At 51.7% G+C, this 20,673-nt stretch overlaps 1 protein-coding gene across 1 annotated transcript; it reads right to left on the reverse strand.

Moving 5' to 3' along the window:
- Nucleotides 1–15,048: 15,048 nt before the first annotated feature.
- On the reverse strand, nt 15,049–18,390 carry Sost (sclerostin). The gene is made up of 2 exons (XM_055620508.1): nt 18,171–18,390; nt 15,049–15,596 (listed from the first exon to the last, which is right to left on the reverse strand). Exons 1-2 carry the CDS (start codon nt 18,388–18,390, stop codon nt 15,175–15,177), a joined length of 642 nt encoding a protein of 213 aa, XP_055476483.1. The 3' UTR covers nt 15,049–15,174.
- Nucleotides 18,391–20,673: the final 2,283 nt, after the last annotated feature.

Genomic DNA, 20,673 nt, shown 5'->3' on the forward strand with positions numbered 1-20,673 from the left:
TCTGGCTTCATCTTGACGGCATTTCTCTGTTTCAGGAAAGGCCATTTGGACTCTGAAGGAACTTGTTTTCAAAACTTTCTGTGTTTCCCAGATGGCTTCCTGCCAGCGCCAGCTAACCATGGGGGAATGGCTTTTAGCATTTCTTATTATTTCTTTTACGCTTTTATTTGTTTATTTATACATGTGCGTGTGTTTCGTCTGAATGTATGCATGTGCACTTCATGAATGCCTGATGCCCTTAGAGGACGAAAGAAGGCATCAAATCCCCCAGAACTGGAGTTATAGACAGTTGTGAGCCAACATGTCGGCGCTGAGAATCAAAGCTGGACCCTCTGGAAGAGCAGCCAGTGCTATTAACTGCTGAGCCATCTCTCCAGCCCCAGATAAATGTAATTAAATGAGGCTTTTAAAAAGAGAGGGAAAACAATAGTATAATCTGGAGATACTTAGAACTTAGAATATACTTAGAATATACCAAAACATTTTGGTATATTCCAGTCCAAACCAGCAATAGGTACACAGTCCAGAGAGCTTGCAACATCAGGCCGGAGGCACCCAGAGGTACCCAGAGAAGACATGCTTAACACAGCAAAGGAGGAAAAAGGACTGGAGGGAGGGTGTGGAGGGGAAAAAGAGGGGAGGAGGTCCCTACATTAGGCATTCTGAGAACTTCATCCTGAATATGTCAGATATTGTGGGCTCTATAGCTTGTCTCTCTCTTCTTCTTCTTCTTCTTCTTCTTCTTCTTCTTCTTCTTCTTCTTCTTCTTCTTCTTCTTCTTCTTTTTGATGGTGCAGACATGTGGAGGCACAGAGACAGGATCAGGCTGGCCTTGAACTCTGTCTGTAGCCAAGGATGACCTTGAACTCCCCATCCTCTTGCCTCAGCTTCCCTATTGCTTACAGGTGCATGTCAGCCTGCTCTGCTCATTGCTTGTTTATTCTCTTATTTGATATAATCCACGTGCTATAAACTGTCCTTTAATGTGTTCCAGTAAAACTCTTTATTGATGATAAGAGATAATGTACCGTATTTAGTCTGAGAACACTGTACCCATCACTGAATTTTCTTAATTTTTTTTTACATTAACATAGTTATGAATGGGTCTCATACATAAGGTGTGTAATTCGGTCAGTAACAATTTCTATGGGTTTTTCTTTTTACTATTCTGGTATATAAGTGATGGTTAGTGTTGGTCGCCAATGACATAATAATTTGGATAGTAATTTTTTGTAATGCAAGTTTATTATGAATAGAATGGTATTTTGGGGGGGGTGGTATGTCATCTGATAGGCATTCTAAATTCGTATTCTCTTTTATCAACTTGACTGTTAGCATCCCCTTGTAAAACCCTTGTTCAGCTTTAAAGAGACAGGCAGTGGGCCAGCCTTGGCTAGCCGCCATACTTGCTAAGCAGCCCTAATGCCTAGCAGCCTGATGAGTGTTAAGCAATTGCCCTTACACAAAGTTTTTCTTTGAGCAATTGACCTCTGTTCGGTTCCTCGTGATTCTGATAGGGCCACTGGCTGTGGGCTTCTGGCCCCACCCACTTCGTATCCCCAGAAAGCTGAATGTGGACAAAATGTCAGTGATAGAGAGAGGGTCTGTTGGGGTCTTGTGACAAAGGGACCCAAGTGAATTTCTGCTTTGAGGCTAACACTTCATGTATGGGCATTGTGGCGTGGCTTGGGAGAGTGCCCATCTATCCTGCTGCTACAGAGACTGTGGTCCTCTCTTGGCCTGCTTGGTATGTAGGATTGGAAAGATGTACCTGTCTTCTAGAAAGCAATCAGTGTGTTGGGAGCTTCAGATATGTTTCTCTTCTGGGAAAATAAATAATCCTAATTGTAGAGAAATCTAGGTAAGAGTTGCACAGGGAAAAAAAAAAAAAGAGTTGCAGGACCGTATTCTACCCATCAGTGTCCCCATATAGATACTCACTCAGGCCGTACCAGCAAGAGACATCTCCTCTGACAAGGATTCGGAAGAGTCAGCCCTTCTGTTGGTCCACAGCACACAGGAACCTGTTCCTGTGGTCTCTGTCTCCTTCTTTGTCTGACTTCCTTTTCTTAGAAACTCAGCTTTGTCCCATTTGGTCAGGAGCCAGCAAATCTGGGTCCAAGACGGACACAGACACACACCCAGTGTCCCCTGGTCTTCTAGGTGGAGAACACTTAAGGATCAACCGTGTTTCAGAGTGGATTCTCATTGGATTCCTTCAGTGGCTGTTGAGGCAGAAATTATTCCACCAGGGATGAGCAGAGCCAGGTGGGGGTGGGGAATATAGCTCGCCTAGCAAGCATGAGGCATCCGTATCTGATCTCCAGCACTGCATTAGCCTGCCATGGCAGTATACACCTGCGGTCCCAGCCGTGGGAAGTGGAGGCAGGAGGATTGCAACTTCAAGGATATTTGGACCAGCGTGGGGGCTGACTCTGGGTACAATCTGGCCAGGGATGGGTCTTCAAGCAGCAGGGCCAAACAGCTCTGAAATGGGTGTATGTTCAACCTAAGACGGTTCTAATGAATCTTGCTGCAGAACTGTCTCAGTTTAAAAGAATGAATTATTTTATTTTCAGTCATGTGAGTGGGCAGTTGTGTGCACATGGTTACCTGTGCCCTCAGAGGCCGGGGGCATTGGATCCTGGGAACTGGAGTTCCAGGCAGTTGTGGTTTGTCCGACATGGATGGGACCTAAACTTGGATCCTCTGCAAAAACGTTATGCTCTCTTTACTGCCCTGCCAGCTCCCCAGCCCCCTCATTTTGCTTTTAATTGTGTGGGGAGATATGGCTGGTCTGGAGAGCTGCTATCTCAGGAGTAATCTCCGTGGATCTCAAATTTAGATTTCTAACACTTTCTTTTTCAATGTAATGTCATACTTAGTCCCAGAGAACAACTCTTAACAATTCCAGGAGAACTCATGCCATTTGGCCTTGCTCACAGCTTCTGCCCCTGAGTTGTCATCACTTACGGGGCTTTGTGACTTGGCAAGTTTCATAAGAATATCAGACTGAGGTGACCTAGACAGGCATGGGGGCGGGGAGGACTACACAGAGGCCTATGAAGGCCTAGAGTGGACAATCAGGACATCGTGTGACCGCTCGAACAGTAGAAGCAAGGCCATCCAAAACTGGTGGCCGCCAACACCGCTGACACAGACCACCACCACCGACATGGCTGTCACAAAATACCTCCACCAACATGGTTGACACAGACCCACCTCCACCAACATGGCTGACACCAGTCATCTTTTACTCTGTGTTATTGGCTTCTCTGTGACATTTGCCCTACAAAATTGTCTGTTCTCATCCTGTACAGGATACCAGGGCATATAGATAAATATATAGATTTTAATGTATGGACAGAAAAGGAGAACAAGACGTATTCTCAAAAATTCCCAATCCTTTCTACAATTCTTCACCTTCTTCTGCTACCTTAGCTGGTGATTAATCCTCTTTTTTTTTGTGAAAGTTTGCCCATAAGACAAGCTACCTGAAATTTTGGGTGTGTGTCCCATGTTGGGTGTTTACTTTTGTTTTCTCTTTCTAATGAAATCTCTCTTGCTTTCCTTCCTGATCCCTTATTTTGCCTCCTCTTTGGATTCTTTCTTTGATGGTGCCAAAAACTCTGCAAAAGTTAGGTGGCTGTTTCAATGTCCCCGTCCCTGGGACTTCCCAGCTCCTTATCACTCACGAGCTCAACACTGCTGTCAGTGAATTTACTCTGTTCAGTGTAAATACTAGATAGCAGGCAATCTTCAGGGACTTCTTTATTCTGTAGTAAACTAGGAGCCTCAGAAGTGAGTGGCAGAGCTGGGGAGATGGCTGCTCATGGGCGTGGATCTGAATCTGATCCCAGCACTGACATCAAGAGCCAGGCACCATGACACACATCTGTCATCTCCGTGCTGGAGCTTCAGGGAGAGACCCTGCCTCAAAATAAAGTAAAATAAAGTGGAAAGCAATGGAAGAAAATACGCAATATCAGCCTCTGGCCTCCATATGCATGCACATGCAGCGTGGATGGTAACTCAGAGGCTTCCATGCTTGGAGGAAGTTGTCTTACAGGGGTGGCTTGGGGAGAGTGACATTAACTGGAGTAAAGAAAGCAACAAGTCCGGAGCAAGGAGAAGAATGTAAGAACAGGCCAGGGAGCCAGGATGAGCAAATGCGCTAAGAGTTCAGCTTGGGTAGGCCCTGAGTTTTCGAGGCCAGCCTGGACTACAAAGTGAGTCCAGGACAGCCAGGGCTACACAGAGAAACCCTGTCTCAGAAGAAAAAAAAAAAGAGAATGGGAACCATGAATATGCTGCAATGTGAAAAATGGTTGTGTCACTCCTCAAATACATGAAACAGACACACACACACACACACACACACACACACACACACACACACACACACGCGCGCGCGTGCCTTCACCGAACAAGACTGGTAAGAATTACATCTAAATGGAAGCAGTGCTTGTACTGTGGGTGGGTTCACGGCTCTGTTTTTTAAGTAAAACAATGGCACTAGCGATTACACAAGCTCAGGCTGCTGGGGTGCTGGCCAGCACAGGCATAATAATTCCTGTTCCTAAAATAGTTCCAGCTCAGGAGATAACTGAACATCCCATCCAGCAGCCTCCCAGCCTGGACAGGAGCCCAGGGCTTGCCACCTTCTCACCCCACGGTCCCGAAGAGCTGGCGTGGCCAACGGGCTGCTCCTTCTCTTTTTGGGGTGCAGAGTCACAGAACTTGAGCTGGTCCCAGACAGGGATCAGGGACAGATGTGGAAGTTGGCGAGCACAGTGCTGTGGGAGCCGGGGCCGTGTGGCCCCTGTTTTTAGTTCCACCTCATCAACCGTCATTGAAAAGCAGCCTTGAGGCCGCCTGCCCCTGCAAATCCCCACCTCTCTACACATCGGCGTCCAAGGCCATTCCAGGATGTCTCTCCTCCAGTTCCTCCCGCTGCAGCGCCTTGGGTGTCTGCCTGGAGGCCCTGGGCAAGGGGCTGCCACGCCCACGCTTTAAGCCCTTCTGTGGGTCTGAGTCCATTTTCTTCCACTTAGCAATCTCTGGTAACTCCTCAGGGCTGCTAGTGCTCCCTGGGAGGCAAGGTGTTTTTCCTGGGCCCTCTCTGGATGCTTCTGTCCCAACTCCTGGCAGAACGCCACACTCAGACTCCATACGCGCGCCATGACCTTCTGTCTGGATCCACTCTTTTGCCTTTTAAGGAATGTGGGAATTTTTAAAAAATTCTATAATCTGGACTTTGGAGTCTCCAACAAAAGCAGAACGCCACCTCTCAGGATGTGCAAACAGAGCTGCTCTTGACAGCAACTAGCGCCAATAAGATGTGTAAAAGTCCGTCACCTTTCTGCCTGGATGAGGCACGCCTTCCCTTTGTACAAGAGTTTTCCTTCTCCAAGAATTAGACGAACTTTGTAAAAAACGGAAAGCACACGCTGCCACCACCGCCCACCCTCCCGCCCACCCTCCCACCCACCCGGATTCAGCGCCAGCTGAAGTGGTATCACTGCCTCAGAACCCAGCTAGTTTCCCAGTGTTTCTCCCCCCCACCCCCACCCCCCACCCCCGATGGGGTGGTGAGTGGGTATTGTGTAGAGGGTAGCCAGGAGACCGAGGACAGAAAATACCGGTTTATGTATGTATACGTGTCCATATTTGTTGATTCCTTATGTATGTACTTGTGCACGGTGTGCAAGCATGCATGCATGTTTGCCTGTGTGTGGCTACATGCTTCCCCCATAGGTGCGTGTGTGGATTTGTGTGTGTGGAGACCAGAGGCCAGCCTCTGATGTGCCCTGGGAGCCAGCCATCTTATTTCTTTTTGTTGTTGTTGTTTGGTTTCTCTGTGTAGGCTGTCGGTCCTGGAACTTGCTCTGTAGACCAGGCTGGCCTCAAACTCACAGAGATCCGGATGCCTCTGCCTCCGGAGTGCTGGGATCAAAGGCGTGCGCCACCGCCGCTGGGAGTCCCGTTTTGTTTCTTGAGTCAGGGTCTCTCACGGAAACCTAGGGCTCACTGATGAGGCCCCTCTGTCTGACTGGGAGCACTGGGATCTTCTGGTCCCTTCTTGCTGGTGCTGGAACTGTGTGCAGCTTTTTACGTGGGTGCTGGGAACTGAACTCGGGTTCGCACGCTCGTTCGGCAATCGTCTTACCAGCTGAGCCGTCTCTCCAGACTCTGTGAGCTCATGTTTAAATGACACCTTGGTGGTTGTGGTAACGGCGGCGGCAGAGTGACCAGTGACCCACCTGCCAAGACTATGGCGCTGCTTTCTAGGAACTAAGAGGGCAGGGTGGATGAGGGTGGGAACCGGATGGGTGAGGACTAGAGGACAGGGACAGCGGACAGAAGACAAGGTGGAAGCTCTCTGGATCAGAAGTGAAATCTTTTCCCGAAGGGAAGACCAGGTGACTCCTCAGGAGACTTTGCTCATCAACGTATAGATGACATTTTTAAAGAGTCACCCTGACACCATCACCAAACGTTGGCAGCCCCGTTCCATCTCCAGTTCTCCTTTCCAAAGAAAAGCACCCGGGGCTGGAGGGGAGCCGGTGACCTAGACCACTGCCCCTGGTTTCAGTGCTTGCAAACTGTCCAGCCACATTTTTAGAAACATGTTCCCTTTTAGATTTCACTTGTCCTACCTAGCCGGATTGACAGGTGGGGGTGGATCAGCCCCTATGAATAGTGAACATGAGTAAATGAGGAGCCTCATTATCTTAAATTGAGACTGGTTTCTAAGAAAAAAAAGTCACTGGTCCAACAGCGTTCCCCCCTCCCCTGCCCCCCAGCCCATAGAGGACCAGGGCCCTGCCTCCCTCCTCCCTGTGACTGCCGGCCTGACTGGGCCCAAGCAAGAGGAAGGAAACAGACAGAGGGAGGAAAGCAAGAGATTAGAGAAGTTGACAGATGGAAATAGCCTCCCAGGAGCCATGCTGTCCCAGCCTGGTTCCCCAGGGAGCCTTTTGTACTACAGAATCTAGTTGCCTGAATGAAAAAAAAAAAATGATATCATTTATTTCTTTTGTCCGGGTTGCACTGTTTTCTGCAGGCACAGAAATAACCGAACACCGCAATGCCCAACTGTTGGCCAAAAAGTGATAGAGTTATCTGTCATCTGGGCCCTTGATAATGTCCCGGGTAAACAACCATAGGCTTGGTGTCTGGGGCAGGCACTGCTCCCTCTTCACCGCAGGGTGATGCTGCAAAGGGGCCTTGAATGAGAGAAGCTGGCCAGCGCTGGTGCAGCTAGCTTGAGGAGGAGGAAGAGGAGGAGGAGGGGGAGGGGGAGGGGGAGGAGGCCTTTGCACAGCACACGTGTATTCAATCAGCAAACACTTGCAGACTGACTCTGACCAAACTTAGTGCAAAAGTCCTGTGGCTGCAAATGTACACAGATGGGACCTGTGTGGCAGTGTGGGGGTGTGGGGGGGTGTAGAGGTGTGGGGGTGTGGGACTGGGGTGGGGGGGTGTAGGGGTGTGGGGGTGTAGCTAGTACAGCAGCTCCCATGCTACAGGCAGTGTTTAGCCCTGTGGTCTGTCTGCCTGTAGAGGAGGCAGCGTTTCAGATGGGAAGAACTTCCCAGGTCTGAGATCCTTGGAGGAGAAACCAACGTCCTCAGACGACAGAGGCCTGGGCCCCACCTGGATGACTGGGAAATGAAAAGAAACGCAACAGCTTGATTGAGCGGTCCAAGCAGCAAGACCATGGATTCAAGCTCAGCCTGAGCTACATAGCAAACTCCAGACCAGCCTGGGCTACATGAGACCCTGCCTCCGAGAGCCAAATGAATAAATCAGCAAACAAATGAATTTCTTTTACAATAAGGAGTCCCCTTTGCCTCTGTGTGTGTGTGTGTGTGTGTGTGTGTGTGTGTGTTGGCCAGAAGTCAATTATCAGGTGTTTTCCTCTATCTTGCTACTCACCACCTTGTCTTTTGAGACAGAATATCTCACGGAACTTGGAACTCAAACTCCAGGGATCCACCTGTCTCCACCCCTGGCCCCAGCACTAGAATTACAGGCGTGTGTCATCATGCCTCGTTTTTACACAGGCACCGGCAACCTAAACTCTAGGTTTAGAGTTTACTGTTCGGGCACTAGGAAGCCATGGTGTAATTTCAACAGGGAAGGGAGATGACTTTTGTACAAGAGCTGTCTCAGTCCGTTTCCCGTTGTTAGAATAATATACCCGAGGCTAGTTAATTTACAAAGAAGTGTGGTTCTGCTCAGAACTCTGGCTGTCTAAGAAAATTCGTGTGGCGTCCAGTGAGCTGGGACACAAGACGGTGGAGGTCATTACGTGGCAGGCATGTGTGATAACAAAGCTACTTTGTCAATAGCTCGAGAATCCATTCATGGAGATTCTGTTCCTGGGATGCAACTGTCTCTCAAAAGTACCAACTTTCGGGCTGGAGAGATGGCTCAGAGGTTGAGAGCAATGACCACTCTTCCAGAAGTCCTTTGTTCAAGTCTCAGCAACCACCTGGGGGCTCACAACCATCTACAATGAGTTCTGGTGCCCTCTTCTGGCGTGCAGGTGTACATGCAGACGGAACATTGTATACATAATAAATAAATAAATAAATAAATAAATAAATAAATAAATAGATAGATAGATAGATAAATAAATAAATAAATAAATAAATCTTAAATAAAAAAAAAAAAAAGAAGCACCAACTTTCCAGATGTCACAATGGAGACTGGATTCCAGCATGAGTTCTAGCCAGGGCATCAAAACCATAGGAAATATTCCTTGAGGCCCTGAAGAAACCCTACCTTAAATAATTTTAGAAATTATCTTTATTTATTGAGGGGTGCCACAGTCAGCAGACAACTTGTGGGAATCTCTTCTCTCTCCACTATGCAGGTCCCAGGATCAAACTTAGGTCATCGGGCTTGGTGGCAAGTGCCTTTACCCATGAGCCATCTCACCAGCCCTCCACCCTTCATTTTATCAGGAGACAACCTCGGGTATCTTTCTTAATAGATTGTGTTGGTGAGGACATTAGAAAGAATTAAAACATCTGCTGGTGGTGTCTTCATAAAACAGAAACTGTCCAGTAGTTTTAAATGATTCAACACGAGGCTGGAGAGGCGGCTCAGCAGTTTAGAATGTCTGGTGCTCTTGCAGAGGACCTGAGTTCTTGACTGTGGAGGCCAGAAGAGGGTCTTGGGTCCCCTGGAAACGGAGTTACAGTTGTGAGTACCTGGTGGATGCTGGGAACCAAAGGAAGAGCTGCTGCAAGGACAGCCAGACTCCTTTTCGGTTTTTTGAGACAGGGTTTCTCTGTGTAGCCTTGGCTATCATGGAACTCACTCTGTAGACCAGGCTAACCTCAAATTCACAGAGCTCCACCTGCCTCTGTCTCCTGGGTGCTGGGATTAAAGGCATGTGCCACCAATGCCTGGCTCAGCCAGAATTCTCTCAAGATTTTATTTTATTATGTATACAGGGTTCTGCCTGCGTGTACACCTGTAGGCCAGAAGAGGGCACCAGGTCTCATTATAGATGGCTGTAAGCCACCATGTGGTTGCTGGGAATTGAACTCAAGACCTTTGGAAGAGCAGCCAGTGCTCTTCACCTCTGAGCCGTCTCTCCAGCCCAGTTTTTTTTTTTTTAACATAACATCTTTTTGTTTTGTTTTGCTTTGCTTACTTTTCCTTTGATTATTGTATTTTGATTATTCCCAACCGCATCTCCTCTTCCAGAGAAAAACAGTGCCAGCCGAGGAGGGGGATGTGGAGGAACTCAGCCGGCCTCTCCACTTCCCCAAGGCCTGTCTAGATACAGGAGGCCCGAGGGAGATCTTATGGGATCTCTGGGGGCCATGCATACAGGGAACACACTAATTGTGTAGGCTGAGAGGCGAAGTCCCAGCCACCTGCCTGGAGTCCCTGGAAGGTGTAGGACTCTCTTGTGCAGAGATCTGCTGTGATCTCTAGACCCCTGTATTGCTCAGTCTCCAGTATGCCAGAACCAATCTTGGAGGCTGCCCACCAAAGGGCAGAAATGGGATTTTAGAGCATCTGGGCATGCTTTTAGCAAGGCATATTCAAGCAAAGATGGCACGCATGCCTGCTTTCGTTAGTGTGTGTGTGTGTGTGTGTGTGTGTATGTGTGTGTGTATGTGCACACTTGGCTTTGGTGACTCCAGCATGTTCACTGATAAGGATGTTCCCTTTCAGTTCAGAGAAATAGGAAGAACTCCTCCCAAAGACCGGGCAGCTAGAGAGTGGAGAGGTGGTTCAGGGTTCACAGCACCTGCTGCTCTTGCAAAGCACAGGAATTTGGCTCCCAGCATTCATGGGGCGGGGGCGGGGAGGCTCATAACTCTGCAACTGTCTGTAACTTGTTCCAGGAGATCCGCATCTGGCCCCCTTCAGCACCACACACACACATGGCATACATATATACACTTTGGCCTCTGTGCCCATGCGCTCACACCTGCACATCTGTACACAAACGGAGCGTTGCTCTGTGCGGGCGTCCTCTGCGGCCATGAATCGCGTACCCCTTGCTCCCTCAGTCACTGTGCACACACCGGACCCATTCCACCCAGCAGCAAATGTGCAACTTCAACACGTTCGGCATCTTCCATACATCTGGTTCTGGGGGGGGGGGTGTCCAACAGAGAGAGCCCCGGCTCTCCTGATCTTATAGTCTAGAATGGCAAAGAGACAAGAGTAAGAATATGGCTAACCAATTGCTGAGACAGACACTCTGAGGAAGGGGGTTCTCTTCTTTTTCTCTCCCCTCCGCCAAGATAGGGTTTCTCTGTGTAGCCCCGGCCGTCCTGGAACTCACTCTGTAGGACAGGCTGGCCTTGAACTCACAGAGATCCGACTGCCCTCTGCTGGGATTAAAGACAGGTGCCATCACCACCCACCCGCCCCCCCCCGACAAAAAGAGAAAGAGAAATGGAAGGACTCTGGACTGGTCTGACTGCCCAGGGAAAGCGAGGCTCGTCTAAGGCTGAAGAATGGACACACTCACAGGCGGGAAGCTTCCCCGACCCCAGAAAGAGGATCAAGCATTTGGAAACGGACACCCGGACCTCTGCCACTTTGAAGCGGGGAATATGTATCTATTACTCCGAAGTGGGACCTTTTAAAGAGTAAAACTAGGGCTGTTACTAAGTCTGCTGGTCCATCGGGTGGCCCTGGGGCCCACCCTGCCCTGCTCTCTCGTGCCACCAGGCACAACATGGTTGTATTCACTAAAAGAAACTCTCTTCTGCCTCCGGTCTCTGTAGCCACAGAAAGAACCTCAGCGCTGGGGTGGAAAGATGGCTCGGTGGTTAAGAGCACTAGCTGACTGCTCTTCCAGAGCACCTGGGTTCAATTCCCAGCACCCACATAGTGGCTTGCAACTGCCTGTAACTCCAGTTCCATGCCCTCTTCTGACCTCCTCGGGCACCAGGCATGCAAATGATGCATGACCTACATGAAGCAAAAAGACTTGCACACCTGAGTTAAACTACAAACAACAAGGACACCTCCAATATCTGTGGAAGCTTCCCAAGTCCTCATGTGCCCTCGGATAGAGAGACTGGGGTGCATTCCAAGACTGGGTCAGACCCAAGCTCTGTCATCATCAGCAGTCAGGAGACAAGACCAGGGTGTGTGGGCTGGTGTCAGGCAAGCTGTGGGCGAGGGCTCATGCAGGTCCCAGCGTCTGTGGCATGGTTTGTTCTTAGAATATAAGTAGGACCTCTTGGAGTGAGGAATGAGTGGTGTGTGAGAGAGAAAGAGAGATGGGGGGGTGTTTCCTTCTGTCCTCCTGTCTGTCTGACTCTCAGACTATTAATACGAGCTCCGAGTCTGGTTGCACCCCAAGCACACGTGCTCCCCACAGGAAAATGCCACCCCTTCCAGCTCAGCCTGTTGTTTGTCCTTTCTGATCGGCGCCAGCCTCGTAGACCCCATGGAGGTAGAATGTAACTTTCCATAAATAAACTCTAACCTGACCTACAATTTAGCCCTTGTTTTTTTTTTTTTTTTTTTTTTTTCTTCTCTTGGTGGTAATGGGATCATAGCCCAAGTTGGTCTTTCTTACATCTGCCAGTCTCAGAGAGCAAGTCCGAGGTGTGCTCAGGTTTGGGCATTACTTGGACTCTCTGCCCCTTCCCCCACCCCTAGCCTATGGCGGGGCTACAAGGGCCTGCTGAAGGATGATGAATGAGTTCCTGCACCATGGCAGCTCTGCACGGCCTCAGTGCTGTCGTCGTCTGAGTGGGGCCTTTGCCTCCCCTTCAGGCAAACCTCCAGCACACTCTGCTGTGTCCCTCCCCTAACCACTGTCCCCGGGGGTCACCATAGAGCTAACTGTTCCTGCCTGCTCTGAATCAGGGTGCACAGCAGGGCAGCCTGACTCTTCTCCCCCGTGTGCCCACTGGGCTCTGAGTAGCTGAGTGGGTGCCAGCTCAGGCTGACTGGCTGGGGGAAGCATTACAATCCTGGTTACTCCAGTCTCCTCTGCTTCAGAGGGGGAGGTCTCTGTCCTCACCCTCTGTACCTCACTGCCTTGTGGGGCTGGCCAAGATCTCCATTGCTTCCTTGTTCTGGGGCATTCTTCAGGATGCCTGGGTTCTCTGAAAGGTCCCCCAGGGGGTCTGGAGACACAGGGAGTCAAAGACTTGGTGGTAAGAATTCATTGAGAGATATTTGTTGGGAGTTAAAACACAAAGCCAGCAGGGGCAGGCGGCAGAGTGGTAGAGAGCTTGCCTGGCATGTACAAGGTCCTGGGTTCAAGTCCCAGCAGGTACACAAATCAAGGACTTATTTAAGGGATAACTTACTTAAGGGATAATTTTCGTTTGATTTGATTTAAACTGTTGCCATTTCAAATCCAAAATACAAAACAGATTGTGGGGAAGGGAGGTTGAGACAGGGCCTAATATAGGTCAGATTGGCCTTGAACTCCCAAATCCCCTTACTTTCACTGCCCAAGTGTTGGACTTATGGTCTGCACTACTCCACCAAACCCATTTCTCTTTATTGCAACCAAAAAGTAGCTGCTGAGTCCCAGCCTGCAGCACTAGCAAGCATTTCCAGACCACCTGATGTTGGGGGAAAAAAAGAGCCAGGCATCGCCTCTGCTCTGTAAAATTCATAGTTGGAAAAAGCTTGGCCCAATTCCCTACGAACTGGTCCTCAATTGTTCTTGGCTTTGCCTTTATGTATCAAGCAGGGCTTGGCTAGGCTAGACAATATCCCATGAGTGAATGAGTGTACAAGGGAAGGTCTGGAATTAGGAACCAAAGAGGGTTGTGGGACACGGTAAGAGTGAGGACGCATCAGACACTGGAAGGTTCCTGGAAGGCTCAGGGAGCCCGTGAACGGTCCACGAGTCCCAGAGAAAGGGGAGGAATTCAGGCAAGTGGAGTCAGCAAACCGGAGAGGCAGGGGTATCTATTGGCAGGGCCATTTGGAGTCAGTCGGTGGGCTTGGCAGAGTTGGGGGTGAGAATCAAGGTGGAGAAAGGGCAAGGGGGAGCAATGGGATGAACTGGAGCAAGGGAGTGGCTGGGTGACAGCAGCACTTTTGGAAGAGAGTATGGAGGGCAGTCGGCTAACAGGAGGCAGGGCGAGGCTATGCCTATGACCCAGGAGGGGACCCAGGGCTAGATTTGGAAAGGAAGGGATGAACATGACTTTTGAGAGGAAACACATAATTGCCACAGGGTTAGCAGAGAGTACTCAGAAGTGTCATCAGGGTTTGGGCCTCATGACCAAGGGAAGGGTGTGAGATGACAGGCATGACATTGTGTGTGGTCGGCAAACAAAACAAAACAAAACAAAAACCAAGACCGCATCCCCTTGCCTTGATTCATTGTCTTTATTAACAGTGCCTCTGGTCGCCAGAAACACACGCCTGTGCTTCACAAAGCGCTCTTAGCACTGCCTCTCCCTACAAGAAAAATGTCGGCATAAATAACTTAAACGAGAAAATAAATATGTCCCCGGACTCCTTAAAAACCGCAGCTTTCGTTCTTGCCCACGAGTCTCACGCCGAAAGCTCGCCAGTCCCACCAGCCCGGCCCCAGGGGCAACCCCTGCCGCAGATGCAGACTCTTGGGCTACAGACACTCTTTCCCTCACCCCCTCCCCTTTTAACAATTAACATCTACACAGAAAGTAAGAGGCGCCTGGAGATGATTTACAAGAAGTTTGTGGGTGGCGCTGTGGCGCCTGCTCCCAAGCATATGTACAGCACGTGTCCCTCCCCGCCGAGTGGTACTCTTCTGATGTAAGATACGCCAGCTATCGAGAAGGAGGCTCTGAAGAGGCTCTTTTCCTAGACAGAAATGTGGCCGTGGGTGGCAGGCAGGAGGAAGGGAAAGCTTTGATGGGAGGTGGCTGGCTGGCAAGCCCAATTTCCCCCAAAGACCCTTAAACGGATATGACAAGGCAGTGGGGGGACGGGACACTGATCTTTGGGGACCAGGAGTGTGATTTCTGTCCCTCCCGCCATCTCTGAAAGCCTGTCCTTCTCTACACCCCCCCCCGCCCCCCTCTCCCCCGCTGAAGGCAATCTGGGGAGGCCAGGCTGGGAATTAACAGCTTCTTCTAGGCGTTTGCCAACCGGAAATCTCTTTTCCTCTCCCTCTCTCTCCCCCTCTTTGTGCCCTCTATCTGCCCACATAGGGGCACCCCAATCTTTGGAACCTCAGCAGAGTCCCGGAGAGTCTAATCTCGCCCTGACCCCCATTTCACAAAGGAGACGCTGGGGTCAGAAACCCTATCGAGTCCTGGGTTGGCGTTCTTGCGCACACAGGCTGGACGTCGGTATGGAGCGGGGAGATCTTACTGTACCTCGTTAACCAGCCCCAGGTCCCTCCACACTCCCTTCCCTTTACGCTGAAAACGCTGCCCGGTCCTTTAGGGGGACAAGGCTAGGAGGGTCCCCCGGGGAGGGGGCCGGGCAGAGCGGCTCAGTCTATGACTCCTGGCCTGCGGGGAACTTACCCCCACCCCCCACCCCCTACCCCACCCCACCCCCACAGCGGGCAGGAGAGCGAGGGGACTCTGCTTGGCTGGGGACTCCGCACCGCCTGGAAGATAGGGCGCCCCGGGGCCTGGACTGCAGGCTTTACAATGAAAACAGTCGGTTCGCGCGCGCGCGCGCGCGAGGGGGCTGCGGAGGCGCGGGCGCGCCCTAGTAGGCGTTCTCCAGCTCCGCCTGGTTGGCTTTGGCGCCCCGGGCCCGGGGCCTCGGCTTGCGACCTTTCTGCGGCCTCGCGGTCTCCGCGCCGAAGTCCTTGAGCTCCGACTGGTTGTGGAAGCGGGTGAGGCGCTTGCACTTGCAGGAGGCCACCAGGCGCACCTTGCGCGCTCGCGGCGCTGCGCCCCCGGGGCACAGCAGCTGCACCCGCTGAGCTCGGTAGCGGTCGGGGATGCAGCGGAAGTCGGGGCCGCTCGGGCGCCACCACTTGACTCGGCCGATGGCGTTGGGCAGCAGCCGTGCCGGGCCGCATTGGCCGGAGCACACCAGCTCGGTGACCGGCTTGGCGCTGCGGCACGGCCCGTCCGTCACGTAGCGGGTGTAATGCAGCTCGCGGCAGCTGTACTCGGACACGTCTGCGGGGAAGAGGGAAGCGTGAGGGCCTGGGCCGGGCTAGCCTGCTCCCTCCAGCCCTCCCCCCTTCTCCAAACCTGCCCCTCTCCAGGCGCTTTTTAATTTGTGCGTGGATTATAGGAAGGAGGCAACAGGTACTTTTGGAGCTGGTGGGGGAAGAGCTCCCCCCTGGCTGCCTTCTGTCCTTGGAACCCAGTGATCAAATACACCAGCCCTCTTTCATTTAATTTTCTGTGTGATCTGTACGCAAGTAACTTAACGTCGCTCTTCCTTGCCTCCCCGTCTGGAAAACAGGTTGGCCCAGGATTCAAGGACTTCATCCACTATGTGGCACAGAATCAGAGGTGGCAGTTTTTGTCTTGAGGCCGGGTCTTATGGCCTCAAACAGGCTGTGTAGTTGAGGATGGTGTTGAATTTCTGAGCTCCTGTTTTCACCTCTCCTGTGGCGGTGGAGGACAGGCGTGGGCCACTCACTCTGAGGTACTAGGGATCTAACTCAAGGCTTCCTGCACACTGAACAGGCACCCTTCTAATTTAGCCCTGTGTCCTCAGACCTGCCTGGGAGCCCTGTAGCCACACCTGGCTGGCCCTGGTCCCTCCTGAACTCCTTTGCTAGCCACTGGTGCTGGGGCGGAGTCCCAGGAGATGGAGAAAGGAGTGGAGGTTAATTGAAGGTAGTAAATCAGGACAGCTGTTGTGGAGGATTTGGGGGGAGTGGGGGGAGAAGGACAGGTGGTGGGCATAAGAATTCATTAGACTTGAAAAGCGACCAAAGGCGGTGTGGCCAACCCCCTCATTATCACAGGTCCAGGCTGAGAAGAGCACTTGCCCCGAAGGCAGGGCCGGGCTGCCTGCCGCCCCTTCAGAGCATGCTGGCACCTTCTGGCAAGAGTGAAAGTGATTTGTTATAGGATCCCGGGCTAAGGATGGGGTGGGAGCAGGGGTAGAGGGCGCACGGGTTGGGGGGGGGGGGTGTCAGAGTCCTGACCCCAAACCTACAGCTTCTGCCATCATAAGCGTTTTGTTTAGCACCTGCTGTATACCAGGCTATCTTGTTCTTAGTGCCTTCAGCAGGTCGCTCCCTGTGGTTGGATCTGGCTGGGAGTCTGTTCTCTGGGGAAGGGATTGGATCTGGTGTCTAGCCTCATCTCCTGGGTCTGATGCCTGGTCTCATCTCCTGTACACAACCAGGCGACGTCTCCTACCATGAACTTAGGTGGACAGGAGCTTTTAAGCTAGCTAATCTATATATGGGTTCCGTCTACAAGGTTTTATGGTGTCAAGGCTAATATGACACAAAAGGTGAAAGAAAGGAAAAAGAAAGAAAGAAAGAAAGAAAGAAAGAAAGAAAGAAAGAAAGAAAGAAAGAGAACAAAAAGGAAGAAAGAGGTCCCAGGACCAAAACCAGAGAGGGGCAGAGGGACATCTCCACCCAGAGCAGGCGCATCGGGGGATGTGGGCCTTGCCACCCTCCTGTCCTGTGGCTGGCGTTTTGGTTTCTGGACTGACCTGACTTACTCACCCCTGCTGAGGTGGTATGTGGGGGCGGCCTGTTTGCCCAGGGAAGGACAAGTTTTGGGGCTTTCCAAGAATAGTGCCCTTAGGTCAGGCACTTCCTCTGCAAAACGTGACTGTGTTGCATGCTTCTTTGGGGTGGCCCCTTTCCCCACATTCCTCACTGGCTTGAGGACAGGAGGGACCAAGTGTGGTGGTAGCCTGGCAAACAAGCTTTTCTCCCACACTAATGGTGACCAGCAGGCAGCAGAGTCCTCATTCTGGAGTGGCCGTCCAGCTGCGCCCCCACCCCAGACATTCCTGCCAGCTGTGCCCTTGATCCCCTAGGCATTTCTCTGTGCAGGCCTGCCTCTGCAGGCTCCGTCCCCAGGAATGAGGCAAAGCTGGGGCCAGGGTGCAAGCTCAGGGCAGATGGTGCCACCTGTGCCCACACAAGGGGATGCTACACTCAACTGGCACTCACGTCACAGGCTCAAACCTTACCTACAAACCCCATTCTTTTAGTGCTAGCCCACTGGGCCCACCGGGCAGACCATGCACGAGGGGAGCTAAAGGGATTCTGGCTTCTGGTTCCCACCGAAACCCAATCTAGGGTTGCCTTGCAACTAACTGGATCAAAGCAGCTTCCTTCCAGCCTCAGCTCTTCTTATTCCCAGGTGACTTTATGTCAAGGAGCTCCTGTTTCTCTACCTTCAAGCTAGGGTGGTCATGTGGAACATACTTCAGCTGCAGCATCTGGCATGCAATGCAACTGTTACCAGCCTCGGTTTGTCACCTTGCCACAGGTCAGCAGCTAGGAGCTTCTCTAAACTATGCCTGTCTTAATGCCAGCTCAGGCTGACCTCAGCCTCCACCCTGCCTTGCATGCTCAATGCCAGCCCCCGAAAAGCCCATCTGTCCTCAGATTCTAATGCTGTGCTAGCATCCTTCCAGGCAAGCCCATCCCTCCACTGGTGTGGCAGAGGCTGACCATCCACAGACTCTCCAAAGGCTCCAAAGAAAAGATTCTGAAACTACCCCCGTTGCCTCCCAGGACCCCCATGCCTTCCCCATCCCCATACCTTTGGTGTCATAGGGATGGTGGGGAGGTCTCCCCCCATTCTCTGCCCGATTCATGGTCTGGTTGTTCTCCAGCTCCTGAGGCGGCTCGGGGTACTCTCTGAGCCCTGGGATGATTTCTGTGGCATCATTCTTGAAGGCTTGCCACCCCTGGCCCTCCACAGCACGGAAGGCTGCATGGACAAGCAGGCAGATGAGATACGGGGCTAGAGAGAGCTGCATGGTGCCAGATGGAGGAGGGCACTCAGTAGCACAGGCTCCAGTCCCCAGCCCAGATATGGTGGCCTTTTTAAAGGCCCCTCTGCTTCATGCCAGCCAATAAGGATGGGCTGGAGCGGGGCTGGTCCCGTGTCTCCTCGGCCGCCCCCTCCCCAGAGGGAAAGGGGTGTGCTCTGAGTGAGCCCTCCCCAAAAGACTTCTCAAGCTCAGCAAACTTCCAAATTGCTGCCGGCACTCCCAGGTGACCCAAACTCTGTGTGTGTGTGTGTGTGTGTGTGTGTGTGTGTGTGTGTAGGGGGTGAGGCAGGGACAGCCAGCAATCCCAGCACCTCCCACGTGCAAGACGGCTGTGGTTTTCAGATATCAAAATGAGCTTGGCTTTTAATTGTCTGGCTCCCTGGGCCCCTCAGGCATTCTCAAAACAAACTGCGTGCCAGCTTAACAAAGGAAACATGTGGGGCTCTGAGTTCTACCCAGGGCAGAGTCCAGCTGACCAAATTCCTCTAGCCAAGTTCAGCTGTCACCCCGCTAGCGAATGGTCTCAGTTAAAGGTGTTTGTTTGCCCCCATCCCCGAATCCCCACACAGAGGCAGGAGGATGCTTTGTTTGTTTGTTCGTTCGTTTGGGGGAATTCTGGGGAATCTAACCTAGGGTATTTGTTCTGCAAGCCCTCTGCCACCGAGCTATGCGCCAGCCCTAAGAGGGATGCTTTTAAAGAAATACCACTGGCCCCCAACTTTGCATTGCTCAGATGATTCTGATCAAGGAAGCCTCTCTTGGTTTTTCTCTTCAAAACCAGGGGGAGAGGTGGAGTGTCCACAGCCATCAGATGAGAGGGACAGGGAATTCATGGTGGCTTATTGGCTGGTGTGCCAAAGGCAGTTCTGGGGTTATAACCATGTGTGGCTACTTTTCCATTCACTGGCTCAGGCTGCAGCAGCAGGAGGGCCGTGGCAGGAGGGGGAGGGTGGGGGCATTCACACCTGAGGTGCAAAAAAAGGAGGGCAGGCAGAAGCCTCCACCGATGGATTTTTTGGAGGGCGCCTGCAGCTCTGGAGGAAGTCCGTGGTCCACCTTGCCTTGGTATGCTAAACTGAGCAATGAATCAGAGTCCTCCACCTGCAGAGCTTCTGCAGGGCTCTGTCACCTGCCTTGACTTGTCAGTGGCCTGTCCATCTGTGGCCAACCGCCTGTGTCGCCCTTTTCATCTTCCATCACCCACACATCAAGGCAGCTGCTCTGACAGTTTTACAAGGCAGACAGCAGTCGCCTCAGGAAGGGCCCCACTCTGATACCTGCTTCCTAAGTCAGTTTCCTTCGGGGCAGACAAAAACAGCTGTGGCCATTGTTGGGGGTGATCTCTCTCTCCCACCAGAGCTGTGGTGTTGTTAGAAGCTAGCCTCGGTGGCCCCTCCTTTTGTCTGTGACCTCCAGTCTCCTTTTTCCCTGCTCTGGAATGTGTACTGTTAACCCTCTCTGGGCCAGAAAAGCAGTCCTGAGGTTCCACATTTGGGAGACAGCAGATCCCAGCCCGAGTTCTGTAAAGCCTGCAGAAGAGGGTCTCACAGCGCCACCTGCTGATGGGAGATGACCGCCACGTTAAACAGAGGTGCAACCTGTTCTTGGAACACTCCCGCCACCTGCTGGGCACAAGCGGAGAAACCAAGTGACCAGAGCGTGGGGTTTTGTTTATTCATTATTTTATTTGGAATTCAAGTAGTGTTCACAGGAAAAAGAGTAGGCAGAGAGACGGAGATTCTTATTGGCCCATCCCTCTGGAAGCTCCTCGGCCGATGGGTACCCCTGCCCTCTAGCAGGATGGCTCAGGGAGCCTGTTGTGGTGCCTGCCTTCTGTTTTTTCAATTGAGTGACAGGCCCACAACAAAAACCGTATCATAGCCAGGTGGCCCACGCCTGTAATCCCAGCACTCAGGGAGGCAGAGGCAGAAGGATTTCTGTGAGTTCAAGGCCATCGTGGTCTAGAAAATGAGTCCAGGACAGCCAAGGCTACACAGAGAAACCCTGTCTCGAAAACACACACACACACACACACACACACACACACACACACACCCCATTTCTCAAGATTAGTTGACAGTCTTGGAGTCAAACCCCAGGGTCTCAGTGGATCCCTGCCGATTGTAACTGAGGCTCTTTCTAACCTCTGGTTCTCAGCACTACTGCTGTAAACATTCTTGTGTGGTGTGATGGGTTTGTTGTCTGTTGTTTCTGTTTGTCTGTTTTGTTGTTGAGACGGTCTCGCTGTAGATTCGTGATCCCCCTGCT

Source organism: Psammomys obesus, unplaced genomic scaffold (assembly GCF_907164565.1).
Source record: "Psammomys obesus unplaced genomic scaffold, mPsaObe1.curated_primary_1811, whole genome shotgun sequence".
Taxonomy (NCBI): Eukaryota; Metazoa; Chordata; class Mammalia; order Rodentia; family Muridae; genus Psammomys; species Psammomys obesus.

What these genes read in the sequence shown, in the direction of transcription:
- Sost (XM_055620508.1), bottom strand. Translation starts at nt 18,390, where the DNA reads ATGCAGCTCTCTCTAGCCCCGTATCTCATCTGCCTGCTTGTCCATGCA. An exon ending in CCATCCCTATGACACCAAAG is followed by an intron (nt 15,597 to 18,170) that starts GTATGGGGATGG and finishes TCTTCCCCGCAG; the next exon opens with ACGTGTCCGAGTACAGCTGC.